This window comes from Natrix helvetica (genome assembly GCF_964273705.1).
Source record: "Natrix helvetica genome assembly, chromosome: 3".
In the NCBI taxonomy this organism is placed as follows: Eukaryota; Metazoa; Chordata; class Lepidosauria; order Squamata; family Natricidae; genus Natrix; species Natrix helvetica.
Genome location: NC_138549.1, coordinates 105,172,000 through 105,194,389, shown reverse-complemented (window position 1 = coordinate 105,194,389; position 22,390 = coordinate 105,172,000). Strand labels below are relative to the sequence as shown.

General features: G+C 36.9%; 1 protein-coding gene across 1 annotated transcript in view; it reads left to right on the top strand.

Moving 5' to 3' along the window:
* PATJ (PATJ crumbs cell polarity complex component) overlaps positions 1–22,390 on the top strand; it is a gene marked incomplete at its 5' end in the record, with an annotated part of 167,151 nt that overhangs the window by 64,631 nt on the left and 80,130 nt on the right. The window contains 3 exons of the mRNA XM_081949161.1: positions 1,149–1,259; positions 1,474–1,542; positions 10,534–10,651. Coding sequence (XP_081805287.1) covers positions 1,149–1,259; positions 1,474–1,542; positions 10,534–10,651 — 298 coding nt within the window. The remainder of the gene's footprint in view (positions 1–1,148; positions 1,260–1,473; positions 1,543–10,533; positions 10,652–22,390) is intronic.

Genomic DNA, 22,390 nt, shown 5'->3' with positions numbered 1-22,390 from the left:
ACCAGTTCTAAACGGCACTGTAGATTTGTGGAACCTCTTCTATAGAAGAGGTTAGAACTGGCAGGAACCCACCCCTGGCTGGCCCTTATACTCTACAGAGAACTGCAGATGCCACTTATCTACATGAGAAAAGATTAAGTCCTACTAGAAACATGTGCATAAATAAAGAATTTTTATTTTTGACTTATTGATGGCAAGGAGACTAGAAATTGAGTTCATTATTCATGGGGAATTTCTCTTTGGGGACCTTGTGATGGAAGGGTTCCTAAAAAGGAGTTTATTTCCCATCAGTTATCAGGATTTCTCTGTGGAGTGGTGCAGTCAAGAGGAGAGCATCTTAAAGCCAAAACAGTCAAAGAATAGCAGGAAATGCTAACTGCTGTCAAAATGCATGCAATATTAGGAAACCAAATATGCATGAACATAAAGCAAAATGATCAGCTTGAAATAGTCATTTATTAAGCTCACTAAGGAAAAGGGACACAGTGGCTCAGTGGCTAAAATGCTGAGCTTGCCAATCAGAAAAGGTCGGCAGTTCAGCGGTTTGAATCCCTAGTGCCACATAACAGAGTGAGCGCACGTTACTTGTCCCAGCTTCTGCCAACCCAGCAGTTCAAAAGCATGTAAAAATGCAAGTAGAAAAATAGGGACCACTTTGGTGGGAAGGTAACAGCGTTCTGTGCACCTTCGGCATTTAATCGTGCCAGCCACATGACCACAGAGATGTCTTTGGACAGCACTGGCTCTTTGGCTTTGAAATGGAGATGAGCACCACCCCTTAGAATCAGGAACAACTAGCACATATGTGCGAGGGAAACCTTTACCTTTACCTAAAGAAAATAAATTCAGCATAATGTCTAATATGGCCTTGAATTGAATGAATAAACCCAGTTATTTTAAAAAGTCAAAGAATTCAATCTTTTTTAAAAAAACATACTTTTTTATTAATCTAATAGAAGTATTTCTAAATGTCTTTGCTATTGATTAGATGTTATGTTGATACTGTGAGTAACATTTTAATCATGGGACTATATCTGTTATATTAGCAAAGCTCTTTGGGGTTGTTATTCAGTTTTTCAGCTGACAGAGATCTTTTTCTAGAATTTGGAACAGAAGAAGTAAATCTAAATGAGCTCATTTCTCTGCAGGTATCTGGAATAGACCTTCAAAATGCTACTCATGAAGAAGCTGTGGAAGCTATCAAACATGCAGGCAACCCCATTATTTTTGTGGTGCAAAGCCTGTCAACTCTTCCAAGGGTAAGTTTTATTTACTTTTTCACGTTTTTCCAATGTGGAAGAGGGGAAAAAAAGATGTGCATCAGTCTGCATCTAGATAACTCTATTTCTTAAAATAGTTTTTGTTTGCTTTCTTTTCATTTTTCTCTTTCTCTTCATTGTGATTCATTCACACACTTTTTTTTTCTGTTGGGATACCTTCATCCATTCATTCATTCACATTTGTATTTTGTAGATAGTTTCAGTAATAAACCCCAAGAAAAAGAAAGACGACCAGGATCAGGACACAGAAGAAACTGAAAAGGTAGGTGCAGTCTCTCACATACAATTCAAGTTTTCTTTAAATGGAAGAAGTCAAATGATATTCTTACTTATATAGTAGTATAATGCGGCCGCGCGGGTGATTATGGGGAGCACCAGGTACTCCCACGTGACACCACACCTGCGCGAGCTGCACTGGCTTCCTGTGGTCTATCGAGTGCGTTTCAAGGTTTTGATTACGATCTTTAAAGCGCTCCATGGCTCAGGACCTAGTTACCTCCGGGACCGTATTCTGCCCCATACATCCCTACGACCTATTCGCTCGCACAGAGAGGGACTTCTCCAGGTGCCGTCCACTAGACAATGTCATGGGGCGGCGCCTAGGAGCAGAGCCTTCTCTGTGGCGGGCCCAGCCCTGTGGAATGACCTCCCCCCGGATATTAGGACCACTACAGACCTCCGCTCCTTCCGTGTTAAGCTCAAGACCCACCTTTTTCAAATATCTGGCCTGGCCCAACCATAACTTCGTTACGCTCCTGAGGGGTTTTTAATTCAGCAATTTTATTTAGGGGATTTTAAACTGTGTTTTAACTGTGTTTTTAGCTGTGTTTATTGTCTTTCACTTGCAGGTCTACTCTCCTCCATGCACAAATGTAATTGTCCTTGTTTTTTCGTATGTATGTGTGTCCTATGTGTATTTTATCTTTTTGACTGTACGCCGCCCCGAGTCCTTCGGGAGAGGGTTGCGGCTAATCAAATAAAATTTGATTTGATTTGATAGTAGACTTTCTGACATGTTTTGAAAAGATAAATAAAACTTACTTCTGATCTTTATTACTGTTTATGCTATTATATGTAAGCGTCGAATAACATTAGAAGTAATAGCAACGGTAGCAAAGAGGAAATAGGTCACCTGTGAGTGAACTAAAAATAATAAAGAATTACAGGTATCTGTTTAGAAGTAAGTGGCAATTAGTTCATTGGCAGATTGTTCCCTTGTTAAGTGGGTTAGAATGAAGGATTTTCTAGAAATAGTTCATGCCTAAAATAGATATAATCTAAATGTTCTAGAGTGGTCTAATCTGGAAATGGGTCCATTCTAAACTTCCCTAATCGTTCACATTAGGAAAGTAAAACCATATTGGTTGCATTTTTGTAATAAAGTTTTTATTAAGAATTTTAATTACAATACTCGAAACTAATACAAACTATACTTAGTGAAAGCTGAATGAAAAGAAAGAATAAATAGTATATGAGGAAAAAAGAAAAAGAAAATATAATAAAAACAGAAAAGAAAGAAAGACAGATGTGTGTGTGTGTGTTATAAAATAAAATATATAATGCCCATATATGAAAAACCAGATCTACACATGAAGATTTAATTAAACTTATTTATTGCTAATAAAACCTTATGCATAGGAATTTTCTCAACTAATTGTTGGCAAGTGCTTAGAGGGTCAATGGCACTCAAGGAGAGTGGGTCATAAGGGTCAATGGCACTCAAGGAGAGCGGGACTTAGTTATCTTATGGCTACTTAGAGATTCTAAGGGATTTATTCTGCCAGCCCTTCCATGAAGTCCATGAAAAGTTGTCAGAATGTTGCTAAATAAATAAATACCATTTTAATTCTGATCAAATAAATCAATTATATATTTTTCCTTTTATTTCTAAAAATCTTAATCTTTGATTCAATCAAATATTGTCACAAGATTTTATTTCTCTTCAACTCTATTTTATCCCATTGCACAGATTTCTTTAAGGCTTTAACAAGCTTCTTTTGTAGACTGAAAAAGAAAAAAAATTGCAGGTCATTCTCTTTCCTTTTCTATGTCCAGTATAGCGTCCTTTTCCAAATCATTCTCTTGGCCGGTATTTGTAGTTGTAGATTCTGTACTTTATATTATCAGATAAAATTTGTCATCCATATGTCAATCCTTTATTAACATCTTTTAGACACAACCTATCCATAGAAAAAGACAGCCTTAGTGGTAGTGCTGATATTGAAGTTACTAACTTCGAGCTCCATTCTTCAAAAATCTCTTAATATTTATGATAGTATAACATATTTTGTCATTTTGAAAGTCCCAATGTTAACCAAATCATATATGCTTTTTTTCCTATTGCAACAAGAAGGATGGCAAGAAATCCTTCAAGAAGTTATTTTTATAGTTTGTTCCAAAATCTTAGCCTAAAAGTCAATATTCCAAATTTATCTTGATCTTTAATCCATTTGTAACTTTCTTATATCAAAATATGTTTTAGCTTTTACTGCTTATTTCATATTCCTTAAATTCTTAAGCTTATAATTAATATTTTGTTCAGAGTTGAAGATAAACTCACCCAATGAAGACTTTTCAAATTTGTCATTCTGAAGAACTCTAATAGAAGTCCTAATAGAACTTTGAATAGAAGTTCTAATAAGAACTCTAATAGAACTTTAAAGTAGTTTCTGAAAGTGATAAAAAAAGTTTGCAAACTTAATGTCCTTTAAAAGGCTCTACTGAGGTTTTGAGCAAAATGACGGATTTCATCATCTCCCAACAGTCAAACACATGGAAAACTGATATCCTATGTCTCCTTGCAAGGAGCAGCCATCCAGATCATATGTGGATAACCTCCTGCCTTCTCTTTATCCAGAGAAGTTGCCAGGAACCAGTCTACTCACAAGTTCCTTGATTTTTGCTGCAGTCATTGGCTCTGCTTTTGCAGAGCATTGCATCTTCAATTCCCCCAAAAGTAAAAACAAATTGTGAGGTAACATGACTCATGATATAATTGATTGATTGTTGATAGATAATCACTTTTCTTCCACAAGGCTATTTACATGAGGAACTCTCTTGACTCTCCATAAGAAAATTAATGTAGGCTAGGATGAACCTTTAGAGCTCTTGGTTTCCCTTAAAAAAATATGGAAATTATTACTTTCATGGTGTATGAAATGAAAAGTTCAGAAGAATGTGTCTAGCTTTGTATGACTAATTGGGAGCAGGGATGATTTAAACAGCCACATTTCATTTTTCCGCCCTCTCTTTTTCTGTATTTTTAATCATCTTGCCTGATATGGTGTTCTTGGGGATTTGGGAGCTTGCATACTAGTTTATAAATCTTGAGCTGTACTAATAAATGTACTGCTGCAATATAGATTGGATGAGCTCTCCTTTCCCAAGCTTTTTTAAAAATAGTTTGAATAGTCCAAACTTGGTCGAAATGATTGGAAAACCATTTCTGAATTTTGAACCAGTGTGCAATGATGGATGAAAATAAATAACATGTTTGACATTGCTAGTATAACTACTGGTAGTCTTTGACTTACAATTACATCTGAGCCCACAATTTCTGTTGCTAAGACAGTTGTTTTTTGCCTCACTTGACAATCTTTCTGGCCGCTGTTGTTGAATCACTGCAATTGTTAAGTTAGTAACGTGGTTGTTAAATGAATTTGGCTTCCCCATTGACTTTGCTTGTCAGAAGGTCTCAAAAGATGGTCACATGACCCTGGGACAATGCAACCACCATAAATATTGCCAAGCATCTGAATTTAGGTCCCATGGAGATGCTGCAATGGTCGTAAGTGTGGAAATGATCATACGTCCCTTTTTTCAGTGCCATTGTAACTTTAGACACTAAACAAATGGATGTAAGTCGAGGACTATCTGCATTTAAAGGAGCTACTCTTGAGCAGAGAGCATTTTATCTTTCTCATTTCTGGCTGTTCTGACCTAGGCTTCCTTAAAAAGCAAGAAGCAGAGTCTTGGTCCTGGCAAAACTCTTCCATTTACATGACTGTGAATTCCTTTCATTCACAGTCAGCAAGGCTTAGCAAACAGTCTTTCAGAGGAATGTTTATCAACACAAACCTTATCTTGTTTGGAAAGTTGCCAAATAACTAGTTTCCAAATGCAGGGCAAGGCAAAGCTTGGACAGAGTCTCTTATAGTCACAAACAGAACTTTCCACTTGAAACGACCGAATGAACAAATTGTTTCCTGCAAAAGCCCATTCCCCATATGCCCCTCTTTTGTTTCCTGTGGGAGGTGCCAATCACCTCCAAGGTGTGGCTTTACTCCTAAGTTGACCCTGTTTTCTTAGTTGTTCTTGTCTTCTGGCAGCTCTGCGCATGCGCACACTGGAAACAGGCTCCAGTGCTGTTCCTCTTCTTCACTGCTGTCTAACTCTCTCTCTGCCTCCGACAGAGAGCTCTCATCTGAGCTTTCCTCAGTCCCCAGGACTGGCCCATGTTCCTCCCCACCTCCTCACTGTCTGATTCTGCTGCCAGCTCTGCTGGCCGCTGGTGGGCCACAACGTTGACAGTAGGATCAACAGCAGTATTTTTCCACTCTACTTTTCTGTGAGGTCAACCATAGACTTTCATCACGTTGATGACTCCAAACTCTAGTTTGCTGCAAGCAAAATGGGCAATACAATACACTTTATGAGGAACAGGCCATTAGTAGCCTAATGCAGACAGACCATTAGTAGCGTATTGCAGCTTTTTTTTGTATCTAAATGTTTATGCCTAGAGAAACAGAGTACCATTCTTCCAAGACTTTTGAGTCCTTTGGAGGAGCTATTTTTTGAGAATATGAAAATCTTGGTCTCTGTACCTCCTACAGAAAGAAAGCTGGGAGGAGCTAGGAGTCTGACAACACCTGCTACTTACCCAGAACACTGCAGGTTGGAAAGTTGAGGCAAAGGTGCTAGGCAATAAGGAAACAATCCTTACCTGGATATCCTTCATTCAACAACCTGACAAATATAAATCTGGGCATTGGCTTCTTTTCTAATTGTTTTCTAGTGTTTGTGTTACTCCACTTGAACTATCTTGAATTGCCTTCTGATCGTGATGTTTGCAAATAATTCAGCCACTCTAATAGCAAGACAGCTTTGGTTATGCAAAATCTGCTGACAATAGCTTAATCCCTTGCATGATTTTCATTTGGGTGACTCCAACTGACTTCTAAGGACCTTCCTCCTTCTCTAATACATTCTTCTCAAGATGCTCATCCAGATGTCCTAGAGGAGCCAAGGAAATATATTCTTAACAATTCTCCTATTTTTCTTCCTCTTTACAATTGTAGCTTTTTGTCTTCCAGACATATTTGTGAGTTGATTGCAGGCTGTCTTTAACTTATAACAACAATTGAACTCAAAATTCCGGTTGCTACGTGAGATAGTTGTTTGGTGAGTTTTGCCCCATTTGATGACCTTTCTTGCCAGAGTTGTTAAGTGAATCAGGGCACTTGTTAAGGTACTGACATGGTTGTAAAGGGAATCTGGCTTCCCCATTGACTTGTCAGAAGGTCATAAAAGATGATCACATGACTCTAGGACACTGTAACCCTAATAAATACGAGCCAGTTGCCAAGTGTCTGAGTTTTGATCACCTGACTATGGGGATACTGTAATGGTCCTAAGCATGAAAAATGGTCATAAATTACATTTTTCAGTGGTGGTGTACTTCGGAGCGGTCACTAAACAAAAGGTTGTAACTGTACTTCTAATCTTAAATGCTAGAAGTTGGAGCTCAACCATTACTGCCTGTGGAAAGGTTTATCTCAAGACTTTGTTTGATGCCTATTGTAGAGAAGTTCCCTTTTTTGGAATGACTCAGCGGTTAAAGATGCTGAACTTGTCAGTTGGAAAGCTGATGGCCCAGTTTTGAGACCCAGGCCCTGCACAACGGAATGGCATCCCTTTCCTGCTCTAGCTCCTGCCTATCTAGCAATTCAAAAGCATGCAAATGCGAGTAGATTAACAGGTACCACTTCAGTGGGAAGGTAACAGCATTCCATGTGCCTTTGACATATATCCATGCTGATCACATGATCATGGAAAATGTCTTTGGACAACACTGACTCCTTCATCCAAGAAATGGAGACCAACACTGAGCCCTAGAGTTGGACACAGAAAATTTTACCTTAAATGTTTATGTAGATTTTCTCAAGCTCAAGGTATACGTTTTAAGTTATAGGATGTCCCTTTTCTTCTCCTTTAATACTAATATTGTGGTGTCATCACAATAAGCTTTTTCTGACATCAGGAAGAGTGCTTAATCACCCTGGAGGTAATTGATTACACATTTTTGCAGGGAGGTTCTTTCCAAGGCATGCATGCATATTCAGCCATTAATGGCATAAACATACCTGTGTAGACTGACTCCTGGAGCTGTGCTCTTGAGACTGTCTGTATGGGGGCCACCATATAGAAATTATTTATTTGTGTGTTTGTTGAAGAAATACCACTTGTCATTGAACTGGCTATATATCATGTCTCTGAAATAATGCAGATCACCGGTTAGTTTTAACAGCCATTTCATTGTGAAGGTAGTACTCAACAGATTTTCCCCCTGTAAATAAAACTCAAATACTGCCCTGCATGAGTCCCTGGGCAGAGATTGTAGTGCTAAATTATGCAGTATTTCGGCCTTTGTAACACAGAAAAGTAGTTGTATGGGTAATAGTTTCTTTTCTACATGAAGGATTCTGTCCCTAAAGTACTAATCATGTAAATTGGTGTTGTTCAAAAGCTAATGGAATACATGACTTCTGGAAATAATGATATCGAATATAAATAGGATGTAATTTCCCCCACCGTATTCCAGATAATGTTGGATTTGGTCAGCTGGAGAATGACAAATAGGGGAAATGTCATTAAAATGATGGTTCAATAGATTATTGTGTAGATATTGACCATAGAATTATGTTCTGGGCTGGTTATTTCCATAGAGTAGGGTAAAACCTTGATTATGGCTGAGTTGAAAGCATAGATGACATTTCCTAGAGAGGAAGCTGAGTCAGGAAAAGAATTATTTTTTTCTTCTGAACTCTGAAGACTGGATTTAGTGGATTCAGTGGATTTAAACAACACAGCATACTCCAAGAAGGGCAACATAATATAATCATCTTCATAGCGCATATGAAAATAGTATTCAGATAAAGGTTAAAGTGAAAACAAAACAGAGCTGCATCCAAACTGAGCGGATTGACTCATTGGAGATTAATTTGTATTGTCCTCAGTAACAGCTGTTGCCACAGCAAGCAGCAACACAAGGTTGAAGTCAATCAGGGTTAGATCTGCTGAGCATTTGATGGGGAACAAGAAGGAAATTGCAGCTGGACATTAGGCTGGGAAGTAAAATAACAGCCAAGAGGAAATTGGTTGTATATGGTTTGTTCATCTCAGGGGTGGGTTCTGAAAGGCACTGCGGCCGGTTCACTCGTGCGCATGGTGCGCGTGCATGTGCAATGTAATTATTTATTATTTATTATTTATTTATTTCTTAGCGCTTATAGACCGCCCCCTCTCCCGAAAGGGACTCGGGGCGGTGTACAGTCCATATCAAAATACGTCATAATAAACAATTAAAATATTAAGTGGATAAATACATTAAAATTAAAAAAACTGAAAAACCAAGATGGTGGAGCCTATGGCACTGCCTGGGGAACCAGTTCGGGGACGTGGCAGGCCTGAGTCGCTGCCGGTTCCAGCGATCCAGGCCACCAAACCACTAGCAGTTCAGCCGAACCAGTAGGAACCAACCATTATAGTTCATATACTATAATCAACAGAAAGCTGACTGACTGACTTCGGGGCCAATCCCTTTCTTTCAGGCAACCCACCTCACAGGGTTGTTGTTGTGGGGAAAACAGGAGAAGGAAGGATTATCTATGTTGCTGTCTTGAATTATTTATAAAGTAATACTAATGGGATAGATAAAAATAAATAATTACATTAGAATTCAATATGATAGAGCAGGGGTGTCCAAACCTGGGAACTTTAAGACTTGTGGACTTCAACTCCCAGCATGGCTGGCTGGGGAATTCTGGGAGTTGAAGTCCACAAGTCTTAAAGTTCCCAAGTTTGGACACCCCTGTGATAGAGGTTTTCACTTTTGTCTTTAGAATTCCTGAACCCATTTAATTAATTGCTTTTCAACTCCTAAACTTACCGGTAAGAAGGATAGTTTGGATTAGAGTGCTGATTGGTTTCCTCCCCTACCTAAATTGTGGGAGCTTGTTTTTATTCTCTTTATTTTGATGCTATTTTTGTCTTAACAAGATGAAACTTATTTTATCCTGATTTGCAATCGCTTTCCGTTTCAACTGCCCTTTTTATTGCCTATTGCAATTTTTCATTTTATTTCCATCCCACATTCAAAAGGCAGGCTTTTACAATAAATGTCGATTGTTTGCATAAGATTGCAACTCTGTATTTGCAAATGTCTTTTTTTTTACTGCTATACTCTTACTATAGTAATATAGTATTGTAGAAAAAATAATAACCTTTCTAAAAATGACATGCAAAACCATGGCTCATGACTATAAAGCAGCATTTTTCAAGCCATTTGTGTTGGTCTCGTGACATTTGGCACTCACTGTTTGTTTACTAAAATGCATTTGCCTTTAGCAATGTGATCGTAGTTGAGCTAATTCAGCCCTACAGGACAGCTCACAAACGACTCAAGCCTGAGAAACAGATGCTTTGCTGTGGCTACTGGAGTACTCCAGTTCTCCTTCTTTAGGGTGATATGTACCACTATATGCATCATTATCGAAAATGCCTTTATTTATGTGAGGTAATGAGATTTTATTGTGAGTTTTATGATATATCACTTGTTAACCAGAGGTAATATTGAAAATAGCGTAGTCTGTAATGTTTGATGGAGCTTTATAAGCTTTTTTTTTTCCCCGTAATGCCTTGAAAGCTGTAGATTTATTTTATGAAGCATTCTGGTCCTTGGTGAAAATTGTATTTTTCCATTTATGTTGTCAGTTAAGTGCTTATATTATCATCGTTGCTTTGGTATGAGGAGACATTAGCATCTTAGTATTCCTTGCTTCTAACAAGCTAATATAAAATCAATCTTTTTTTTTATGTGGACAAAAATGTGAGGTTTATTCAAAAGAAGCCCAGAGTCTATGAAACTAGATTGAAAACAGCATTTATAAACTACACATATATAATGGATTCCTTATCAGAACTATCTGAAATTTATAGGCATAATATGAAAGGCTATTTTTTTTCTTTTTAGAAGAAAAGTGGAATTCCACCACCCATGAAATTGCCACCACCTTACAAAGGAGCAAGAAAGTCCAGCTCGGATGAGACTGAAGAGGAAGAGGATGAAGAGGAAGGAAATGCTTTTACAGAGGGTAAATTATGAAGTATTATTAGATCTGTTGAATTGCTACATTCAGAATTCTTCTTTGGGGCTCTTACCTAGGGAAAAGCTGCTTGTGATCACCATATTTATAGAATTGAATTTTTTTGCCGGAATATAAGAATCTTGAATTCCGATGGGAAAGAATGCGGGAAAACACTTCAGAAATAAGAGGAAGAAACCTCTTCCTACATAGTCCCTTGTTAAACTACCAAAAGATCTAGATAATTATTAGAAGTGAATGGGGAAAAGTTCCTTAATGCCATAATATTTTAGATCCTTTTTTCAGGAAGTGTGGACAAAATGTAGTTAAGACAGAGATTGTGAATATGCCACTTCTCAGTAAACTGTTTAACTATGCATAAGGGTAAGTAGTTCTGGAAATACCAAGGATCTCTGACCATAATCATTTTTTTACATGTGATTCATTTTGAAATGTCATGATTGTATTTTATATATTATATAAATATGTTACATATAATATTTATATACTCCATACAAATATGTAAATAAAACATTTCTATAATGTATTTATGAGGGTAATAGTTTCTCCAGCTCGTGTGATCACTATTTTAACCCTCCCAGTTAGCTTATGACAAGCAAAGTCAATGGGAAAAACCAAATTCTCTTAACAAACATGTTACTAACTTAGCAACAACTGTGGCAAGAAAGGTTGTGAAATGGGACAAAACTCACTTTACAACTGTCTTGCGTAGCAGCATAAATTTTTGGACTTAGTTGTGGCTGTAAGTTAAGGACTATGTGTACATAACAGAATAACAGAGTTGGAAGGAACCTTGGAGATCTTCTAGTCCAACTCCCTGCTCCAGCAGAAGCCTCTACATCACTTCAGACAAATGGTTGTCAAATCTCTTCTTAACAACCTCCAGTGATACAATACCCACAACTTCTGGAAGCAAGCTGTTCCACTGATTAATTCTTCTAATTGTCAGGAAATTTCTAAATTTTAGATTGATTCTCTCCTTGAATAGTTTGCATCTTTTTACACAATCCTTTATTAAGCTAGCAAAGATCTGGAGAAGGTTACCAATCTGGATAGCTTTAAAAGGAATTAAATAAGCTTAAAGGGCAACCTTTCTCAACCCATTTCCCTGGGGAAATTTTTGAAATAATTATCAGATCTCAGGGAACCCCTGCCTAAAAATCTCCCCAAAAATATGAACATTTCACAATACAATTTCTATGTGACCTACGCAATCAAAATTGTATAACGTTTGCAACAATGGCAAAGTAGTTGCTTGGAACTGAATTGCAGCACATAATAATGCCTATTGATGCAAAAATAAACATTGCTTTTTAAACTTTGGGCACTTGGTGCACAAAGTTTAAAAAGCAGTGTTTTTCTCTTTGTCTGTTTATTGGCCACAATTTCTCATGGAACCCCTAGCAATCTCTTGCAGAGCCCTTGTGTAATTGAGAAGGCTGGCTATTGAGGTTTAAACTGCAGTAGCTGTTAGTAATAGTTGTTTAATATTTCCAGTATCAAAAACAGCATGTCTCTAATAGAAGAGAATATTTGTAAGGGTAAACTGTAGAGTTCTTGGTGTTTGAAGTTGGTTGTTTTCTTGCAGATCTTTCATTACCCAACTAGGTAACATCATCAGTGCCCAGATATGTACTGATCATATTACTATCTGGATAGTGAAACATCTGCAAGAAAACAGTGTTCAGAGAGCATCAAAGACCCCCATAGCATGTCTCTGAATATCACTTGCTTGTGTGTACTAGAGAGGAGTGACTCTGTCTGCTTTAAGTAAAGTTATTTAAGGCACATGTTTACGCTTCATAGTTTATGAATCAGTTTGCAAAATAGACAAAGACACAAAATAGTGAATCTGTTTCTGTTTGCCCTTTTTCTCTAATTTTCTGCCCAATTTTAATCGAAAGTTCCTATTACACAATTAAAACAATAGATTCCTTTCAGGAAAAATGCAGGCCAAATTAATTTGCCAATACCAGCAAAAAAGGTGGCGTGGTTTCTTGTTGATCACAATGGGAATGTGATATTGGCTTTTAGTCTGATCCAGCATAGCTCTAAAGTTAAAATGCTGCCTTTCCAATAGATGTCACTGCAGTCATTAACAATGGTGTTAGATTTTCTTACTGTATCAGAAAGCATTTCAATCCATCAAGCAAAACGACAATCAAAGAGCTTTTAATTGGGATGGTATAACACATCCTTTAATGTTTTTAAACCTTGTTCTGAATTTAGCTTTCCTACATGATAATTTCTTAAAAGATAATGGACTGTTACTATACATCATCATGCGTATCTGTGCGTAGATTTTCTCTTTTGTACAGATTTCAAACCTATTGGTTCAGTACTCAAATACTGAAAATGCATTTGAGTGTAAGAAATATAAGTATAATAAGGTCTGAGAATTACTGTAACCAGTAATTTTTCTTTGGCTCTGCCAATGCATTGAACAGATGTTGCAGATGTGACTCTCTGCAGGCATGTTACAAAAGATGTGTTTTCTAAATGGAAAGAATGTTAAGTCTAATGAGTAAACATTGATTACATTGATACATACCAACTTCCTACTCAGCAGTCTTGTGATTTTATTTAATTGCTATATAAAATAAATACTTTTAAATATATTCTCACTGTTTACTGAAGGGACATTAAATGGACTCCAGTCTGTTTGGCAATGATCAGGATTCAGAGCAGACAGTTTTCATGAAGATATAAACATAATCCCACACTGCAGCTCTGATCAAGGGAAAGCTAAAATATAATACTTAGCCAGCTCTGCTTGGCTGGCAAGCACTCACAGATTATTAGAATCAGAAACAAGCATTTATAAGTGTGTGTGTGTGTGTGTGTGTGTGTGTGTGTGTGTGTGTGTGTGTCTGACTGGATGTTACAAACCATTTATCTGCAATTAAGAGTGGGTCATTAAGAATCAAATCAGCTAGGCTCGCAATCAAGAAAAAGGGCAGCATGGTTTCAAAATGATTTCTGTTTCAGAGGAGGGATGCTAGTTGAATCGTAGTGATTTCCAGCAATGCAACAACAATACAGCAGCAGTTGCAACAGCACTAGAGCCTCGGTGGGTCAGAGAGATGGAAGACCAGGAATTTCTCTAGTTGTGCTTGCAGGCTTGCCGAAGGATGTAACTCTTTGCTTGTGGGCAAGATTGAAATTAATTGCACTCAGTCACATATCATAGTGGAAAGAAAACTGACAGATTGCCCTTAAGGCGAGGGAAATCTCTCAAGCAGGCCCAAGGTCGTCAGAAGAAAGACGGAGCTCCGATTCTCTCTGTGTGTTGTGTGGTGAAGACTGGAGCTGCTCACAGCATTTGAATGTTTGTGCGGAATGCAGATACCTAGAATTGTGTTCTAATGCAGCAATGGTGCTAGGGGGTTTCCCAGGTATGTATTAAAGCATCCACGAATTCATTCTACTTTTTTTCTTTCTTTCATCGCCTGCTTTCAGCATTTAATGATGAGTGAAAATGAAACATGAACTGGATGTGGCATTCTTTCTCCTGTTTGAGTTATTTGCATGTCGGAAGAGTTGCCGGTTAGATGAATTCTGCTTTTAAGAAGGCACCAGCTAAGTTTAAGTTGGAAACCGTTAATGGAATGCACTGAACGGCTGTGACAGCATCAGTTAATTGTTGCGTTTGCTTAAAATAATAGAAGAACTTAATTATTCTTAACGTTATTGGCAGGCAGAAACAGATGTGGTTGCCTTACACTAAGTCTCAAAGGGCAATAGGGAAATGTTTAGCATGTGATAAGAAGCTGCTGTTGAAATTTTGTTCAGCGTTTTTATTCTGTAGGGGCAGCAGAATGTAAGCGTCAAAGGAAAACATGCTCTGCTTCGCAAAGAGTGATAATAATGTTACTGTATTGCTTGCTTGCTGTGAACCGTGATAGAAAATCTGAATGTAAATCAAGTGATGGGGGGGAAATTGTGTTTGTGTGTATACATACATAGAACACTCAATCTACCAGATCTGAACTGCAACAGCCCAGATGACCAACAGTTGACAACAAAGAATTACAGTTTTCAATATTTCTTTGCTGGCATCAGGGTTGTGTTTTTTTTTGTTGCTTTTTAATACCCTAATCCAAATGCACTCATACGTACATATATCAGCAATATGAATCTGGTGAAAATCTTGCACTATTGATGATAGTGAGTGTTTACTTGGCACCTTTATATTTTACATTCTGAGTTAAAAATGTAAAACTTTATAAGGCTCTAGACAAGTACGGAATTAGGGCGAAGAATTTTTCAATGAGCCTACCACTTTTTAATGGAAGAAAATGTCATGTCATGTCAGAAACTCATAGTACCATATAACAGATTGTGAGATAGGGTGTGTGAGCATATATCATATTTAGGAAGGGGTTTATATTATAGTGCAATATTGTTATAACTTAAAACTGACTTCCATTACTACACACCATAGGTTGTTTTCAAATGGATGTTTAACACCCAGATAATGCCTTTAGAAATAATATTATCAAACTGCAAATAGAATACAGTAATATCAGGTTCTGGCCAACAGCTGTATTCTAATAAGAATGCTATATGCTTAAATCCTATGACTAAAATTCACTGTCATCTTTCCTCTGTTGAAGAATATGATAACTGTAGAAATCAGTAATCTGCTGTTTTTAAATCTCAAAGCATTGATAATACCTTCAAAAATTAGCATCACCCAATGCCACCACCACTGCAAAAGAAGGAAGTATACTGTCCCTTTCCAATATTATTTTAGATTCAAATGTAAATATATATTTGAAATGCAATGGGGAAAGCAGCTTAAAACTAGTGGGAAAGTGTCAGTTGCAGAAAGGGTTAAATATTTCAACATTGTCATCAATGATTTGGATGAGGGGATAAATGGGGAACTCATCAAATTTGATGACACCAAGCTGGAAGGAATAGCCAACACTCCAGAAGATGGGCTTAAGATACAGAAGGATCTTGACAAACTTGAACATTGGGCACTATCTAATAAAATGAAATTCAATGGTGAAAAGAGTAAGGTTCTACATTTAGGCAAGAAAAACAAAATGCACAGGTACAGTATAGGTGATACCTTGCTCAATAGTAGTAACTGTGAGAGGGATCTTGGAATCCTAGTGGACAACCATTTAAATATGAGCCAGCAGTGTGCTGCAGCTGCCAAAAAACCAACACAGTTCTAGGCTGCATAAACAGAGGGATAGAATCAAGATAAAGTGAAGTGTTAATACTACTTTATAATGCCTTGGTAAGGCCACACTTGGAATACTGCATTCAGTTTTGGTCACCACGATGTGAAAAAGATGTGGAGACTATAGAAAGAGTGCAGAGAAGAGCAACAAAGATGATTAGGGGACTGGAGGTTAAAACATATGAAGAACGGTTGCAGGAACTGGGTATGTCTAGTTTAATGAAAAGAAGTACTAGAGGTGACATGATAACAGTGTTCCAATATCTCAGGCATTGCAACAAAGAAGAGAGAGTCAAACTAGTCTCCAAGGCACCTGAGGGTGGAAACTAATCAAGGAGAAAAGCAACCTAGAACTAAGGAGAAATTTCCTGACTGTGAGAACAATTAATCATTGGAACAACTTGCTTCCAGAAGTTGTGAATGCTCCAACATTAGAAGTTTTTAAGAAGATGTTGGATAACCATTTGTCTGAATGGTATAGGGTTTCCTGCCTAGGCAGGGAGTTGGACTACAAGACCTCCAAGGTCCCTTCCAATTCTGTTATTCTATTCTATTTTATTCGTTTAAAGTTGCGGATAACTATAGCACCTTTATTTGAATGGTACCAAAATTGGGAAGGTGTTGCTACCCAGAGGGAGGGGCTTAGAATGAAGTAGTTGCAACCTTATCCCATAGAAATTTATTCAGGGATATTTTTCTGGAACACTTTTTTTTCTACAGCCCTGAAGCCATCTTTTTTTTTTGCCAGCTTCTCCATCCACAACAAATTGGTTCCAATTCAAGTACAGCTTGGTTGTTTGGTTCAAGCTTTTGAGAATTACATGATTGTTAAATAGATGGAAGCTGTCCTAACTGCCTTTATATAATTTCTTTCCAACGTTGGACTGCCTTATTACGTTTTGCATACCTTGTTGGGGGAGGAGGGGGAAAATAAGGAAGAGAGTATAACTGAATGTGCCTTTATTCTAGAGGGGAACATTTTGGGATGCAACAAGAGACAGATCAAGAGCCTAATCAGCAGATGTTTAATGAGCTAGTGAGACATCGAAACAGTTTGCCTGAAGAATCTTGTGTCTGGATGTGTAATAAAGCGTGTATAACATTTTGATAACTGCATCATTGAGATTCAGTGTAATTCACAGACTTAGTACAGTTGAGGCAGGTCCTGGAGAAGAAGTAGAGCTGGTCCCCCTTGGATCCTTTCATTTTCTTCCTCCTCCCACTGCATATTTTTTGCCACAGAAAAACTCCCCAGTGAACTCCAAGTGAACATTCTTAGCCTGCCCTTTTCTTCATTTGAGTCCTACACAAAAAATGTCATAAAATTCCATCGGCTTTCCCAGATGTGGAAGCACTATTACAGGTCTATCTTGAGTTGAATGATAATAAATGGCCCAAGGGAAAGGACATTTTCACAGTTGTAGAAGTGTAAGATTGAATAGGGGAGTCCAAAGATATAAAACTGCTTTCTGAACTAAAAACTATCTGCGTCAAAAATAGCAGATTTCGTGCTTCTTATTTGATGGTACCATCAATGACTTTGCTTTCCAAAAATCATGAAATAAATTGTTCTACGTTCTATATGAAACGTAAAACAAAGTGCAGATTGTATGGTTTCTTCCAATTTATTGATGATGAACTGTGTAACTCTTCTTGTTTTATATATACCACATCTATGAATTTCTTAAATTGGAATTTCTAATATGGTTTCAATTAAATAATTCATTTTTTTAAAAATAACTGTTTTTGCAATCAGTACTGGCAGTATATACGCCACTTACTTTAAAGCCCTAAAGTTGTTTATGATAAAGCTATAATACTTGTACAACAATCTACCAAAAAGAAAGTTAGATTAAACAATTAAGGATAGCCAACATAAAAATTACTGTATGGTATGATATAACATATTCAAGAAGTAAATATCTTTATAAAAACATGAGCTTAGAGGGTTTTTAAAAAAAACAAAATAAAGTTCCTCATTAGAATTTTTATCAATCTAAGAATTTTGGCTCTGAAAATGCTCAGCTACTTTGCCTCTGTCTTACACATTTCATAAACTTATTACGGGTTGCCTATTGTGTTAGCTGATGGATGCAAAAAACCTTGAGTGCATGTGTTGTTCTGGGTTATTCTAAGATAACATTGTAAGAAAGTTTAATAGCATTCCTGCTTATTTCAACGGAACAAAATTTTTGAACCACAAATGGTTAAATTGCAGGGTTTTAGTATGTTCCACTTAGATCTTATAAGCTATAATCCTTAAATTAAACATTCTAACTTCACAGTCCATGATTAGCTTTCTAAAAACTGAGCATTCATTTCAAACAAATAAAAATTTTTTAAAAAAAACCTGTTAGATATACAAGAACTAGCTGGATACCCATGCTTCGCTACGAAACTATGTGCTCGGGCTTGATACTTAAAGCTTGAAAATTAATGCAGGATGTGTAACTCCTTAGGATCAAAGCGTGTTAATATAAGGCAATTGGCAGTTGGAACAGAGTTCTCTTCAGGTAGGGAGGGGGAGTAAAATGTCTAAACTCCCAGTCTGTAGGCTGGATGAATCACATGCTGGCCATGCCCATAACCAGTGTAGCGAAGGGGTAGCATCAGAGCATGTTAATATAAGGCAACTGGCAGTTGGAACAGAGTTCCTTTCAGGTGGGAGGGGAAGTAGAACATCTAACTCCTTAGCATCAACACGTGTTAATATAATACTGTATCAGAAATACTGATGATCTGATGGTCATTTCAAAAAATCTTTTCTTAGCGAGCACCTAGAAGCCAAGAGGAACATACAAGCCAAATTTCAAATTTATAGGCTTTATATTTCTGGAGATTTCGTGATGGGTGAGTGGTATTTGGCCTATATATATAAAAATATATATATGTCCTGTAATTATCAGTGTAAATCAGATTCTGAGGTGAGTAAATGCTGAATTATGAATATGTACTGTCAAGATCAAATAGATTCTATGTATGTTTCCTTTTATTTCTGCAGATTTGTAAATGATTATCAGGGAAAACTTTTTAACTATTTACTCCCATTAATTAAGACATTTAATAATGTTTGATAAATTGGTGCATACAGTATAGTACTGGAAAGCATACTCAAAAACTAAATGTTCTTAGCAATATCTCCCTTGACATCTCCCCAAACTGATGTTAACATTTTTATGTTGCTTGAATTTGAGAGAATGTCCTTTTACCTTAGATTTCAAAATGTGGTGGAGACAGATGATGAAGATATAAGGGACATTATGACAAGTATTTTGGCTGAATACATTCAGAAAGAGAAACAACAGATGGGGTGGGAGCTAGATTTGGTTTATAGAGTGAACTCAGCTTATGCTAGAACACACAACGTACCCAGGGAGGTACACATTAAATTTCTCAGAAAAATCACAAGAGATGAAATTCTGAGTGCACAAAGGGAGCAAGCTTTGAAATACCAAGATAGGGAAATAACCATCCTGAAACAGATCCCTAAGAAAGTGAGGGAGAAAAGAAAAAGCTATTCGCAATTAGCGAAGAAACTATACCAGAAGGGGGTCTGGCTCAGATGGTTGATGCCTGAAGGTATGCTAATATTCTGGGAGGACACAATAGTTAGAATTAATACACCCTTAGAGGCGCAGGCCTTTATGGAAAAAAATAAAGTATTCCTAGATAAATCAGATGATCCTACAACAGACATGCAAGACACGGGAGGGGCCGGAGCTCTGCTGGCGGGGGAAGAAGGGGCAATACCAAGAAAACTCAGATCACAAAAATGAGTAAGAAAATCCACTTGATATAAATTGATCGAAATTATTAACTGAATTTACATGCTGACTATATATTGTTATTTAGTATTGAATTTTTTGTAATTGTATTCTATGAGTATGGAGGGAGGGGACTCCTGCCGCACATTGCAACTGCCAAAATTTGTAACCTTTCCTTTACCCCTTTCCTATATTATTTCTTAAAAAACCAATAAAACTTTGTTTTTTAAAAAAACATTTTTATGTTGCTTGATAATAAATATGGAAGCTATAACGTCTATGTGTGTGTCTCATATAGACACCTGAATGTGTTCATCAAGAATAAAATGATGTGTGTAGGTAGCCAACAGTTGTCTATGGAGATTCTCACTCCTCCAGGTCATGGTTGTCCCAAAGGTGCTTTTTCAAGAGGCACCTGGGCTTTCTTGTTTTTCTTTGAAGACGTTTAGCTTCTCATCCAAGAAGCTTCAGTGAATTGAAGAAGCTTCTTGGATGAAAAGCAAAACCTCTTGAAAAAACCCAAGAAAGTCTAGTTGCCTCTCGAAAAAACACCTTTGGGTAGCCAATAGTTTTTGTTGCTTACTTGTGGTCATCCATCACTGCCACAATTTATAAGAATGTAGGTAAAGAGCTGCTTAGGGTCCTGGAGGTAATAGTGGAAAGCACATTGCCTGCCAGTATATTATTACTTTGTTATATTTATATGCTGCCCATCTCACTGATGAGGTGAAATGGAAGTGTTTTGTGACTGGCCTCAATGAAACCATTTTGTAACTAAGCACCACCAAAGTAACTATTTGTGATAAAACCCATGATGTATTCCCAAAATTCCAAATAATAATAGCCCCAATAGGTGGTTTTTAAAAAGATTCTAATCCATGAAGTAAAATCTACGGAAAGAGACATTTTAGTACCTCTTATAGGAAAAGAGCACGATAAGGAATGTGTCAGTGAGTTAGGCCTTTAAGCATATTGCTGATTTAAAACTTAATTGCTGATCTGGAACAAAAACTTTTCAAGCTTTTGAAGATGTTCGACAGATTTTTTTCTTTGGTTTTTGTTCTTAGACTTAGGTATTTTACTATTCTAAATGTAAAGTACTGTAAGTGGTAGAACATGGATATTTTAAGGTTCAATAAATATTCAATAACTATCTATTTTATATCCTACTTTTTTAGACATGACATTATAGTACTTGGATCAACATCATATTAAGCCTGTCCTTTGGAAATTACTATTGTCAATTCAGTAGCTTTTTATAAAGATTTGAATGTTCTACCAATCTCACAGTTAGCTTAAAATCTGAATCATAGCCTACAGAATTTCCTGTTTCTTTTTCTTTTTTCTATAAGCTTTTCTAAGGCTCATTATATCTGACTCAGTGATCGGATTCACTTACCTTTGCTACCAGTTCGCAAATGTGAGCGTGGTCGTTGCGCATTATGTCGGGGTGGGTGGGCGGAGCCTCTAGCAGCCACCGCTACTGGTTCACCTGAACCGGTAAGAACCAGCTGAATACCACCTCTGATCTGGCTGTTCAGAGGAAGACACATCTTTGTCTTTTTGAGGGAACATTTGGCCAAGTATAAGAACAGTACAGAATTTTGTTTTCCTGGTCTCTTCAGAAAAATAATGTTTTGCTAATGAATTGGTGAAATATTATGCATGAAAGAAGCACAGTAATTTTGTATAGATCTCTTTATGGGTGTGATCCAACAACAGAACTGAACTTCCCCATTCTCTCCTACATCTACATTTCTCGGAAGTGCTGTAGTACATAGTGAATTATAAAGATAATGTAAAATGTAAATGTTTTCAAAATGTGGTCCTTACACTCCTGATAAAATAGGTTTTGCAACATTTGTCTTCTAAATATTAAATAACTCCACTACTTCATAGAGGCAAAATTTAGAAGTCTTTGTGTAGAAAAATGAAAGCGCTGTTATTGCCTTGTGTAAATGATATGGTCATAAAAGTAGATAATGGAATTCTTTGTGAAAACAAAGGCTAACTCTTTCCCATTATTTAAGTGGCATTTGAAAAATTACCCTTACTGCAGGGTATGGTGGAGAATAGCAAAAATAAGAAGGAAGGATGAACGAAAATGTCTGAAATGCATTTGTTCTGATGCTCAGTAAATACGACAGTTATCTTCTAAGATGCATGTTAAAGGCCGAGAATCAGTAAAATACTGAAAAGTTGGTAAGTTCAGCACACAGAAAAAATATTTGACAAATATACAACCAGTTCAAGATTTATACTAGTGATCTGGGAATTTAAAGGAAATATTGGTCTGCAAATGTGTGCATTTATGAGCACTGCTAAGAAATGGGGGTTGTTGAAGTCAAGAGTTCTTTTAACCCCAGAGTGTGTAATTCTAGTGGAACAAGCATTAATTTTAAGGGAAGAATTATGTAGTGTAGCTCTATGCAAACACCCTTTCCTTCAATAAATTGTAGGACATGTGTCTTTTAAAGGAAGCAATACTGAAATACAGAATTGAGGGAACCTTTGTCACTGAATGCATACATATATTCAGTCATCTATTATTTTACTTTAATGTCATTGCGGAGGAGGGAATTGCTGGCTTCTTAAAGTGGGCTTCAAGAAATAATGAATTGTAGAAAATTCAAAAAAAGATTAACAAATTAAAAATTAATAGAAACAGAGCACTAAAAGATGTAGTCTTTGATAGCACAGTCATACTCCATTCAGTATCAAGGATGCAGCTGTAGAGGTGGTCAACAGTATTAAGTATCTAGGGAT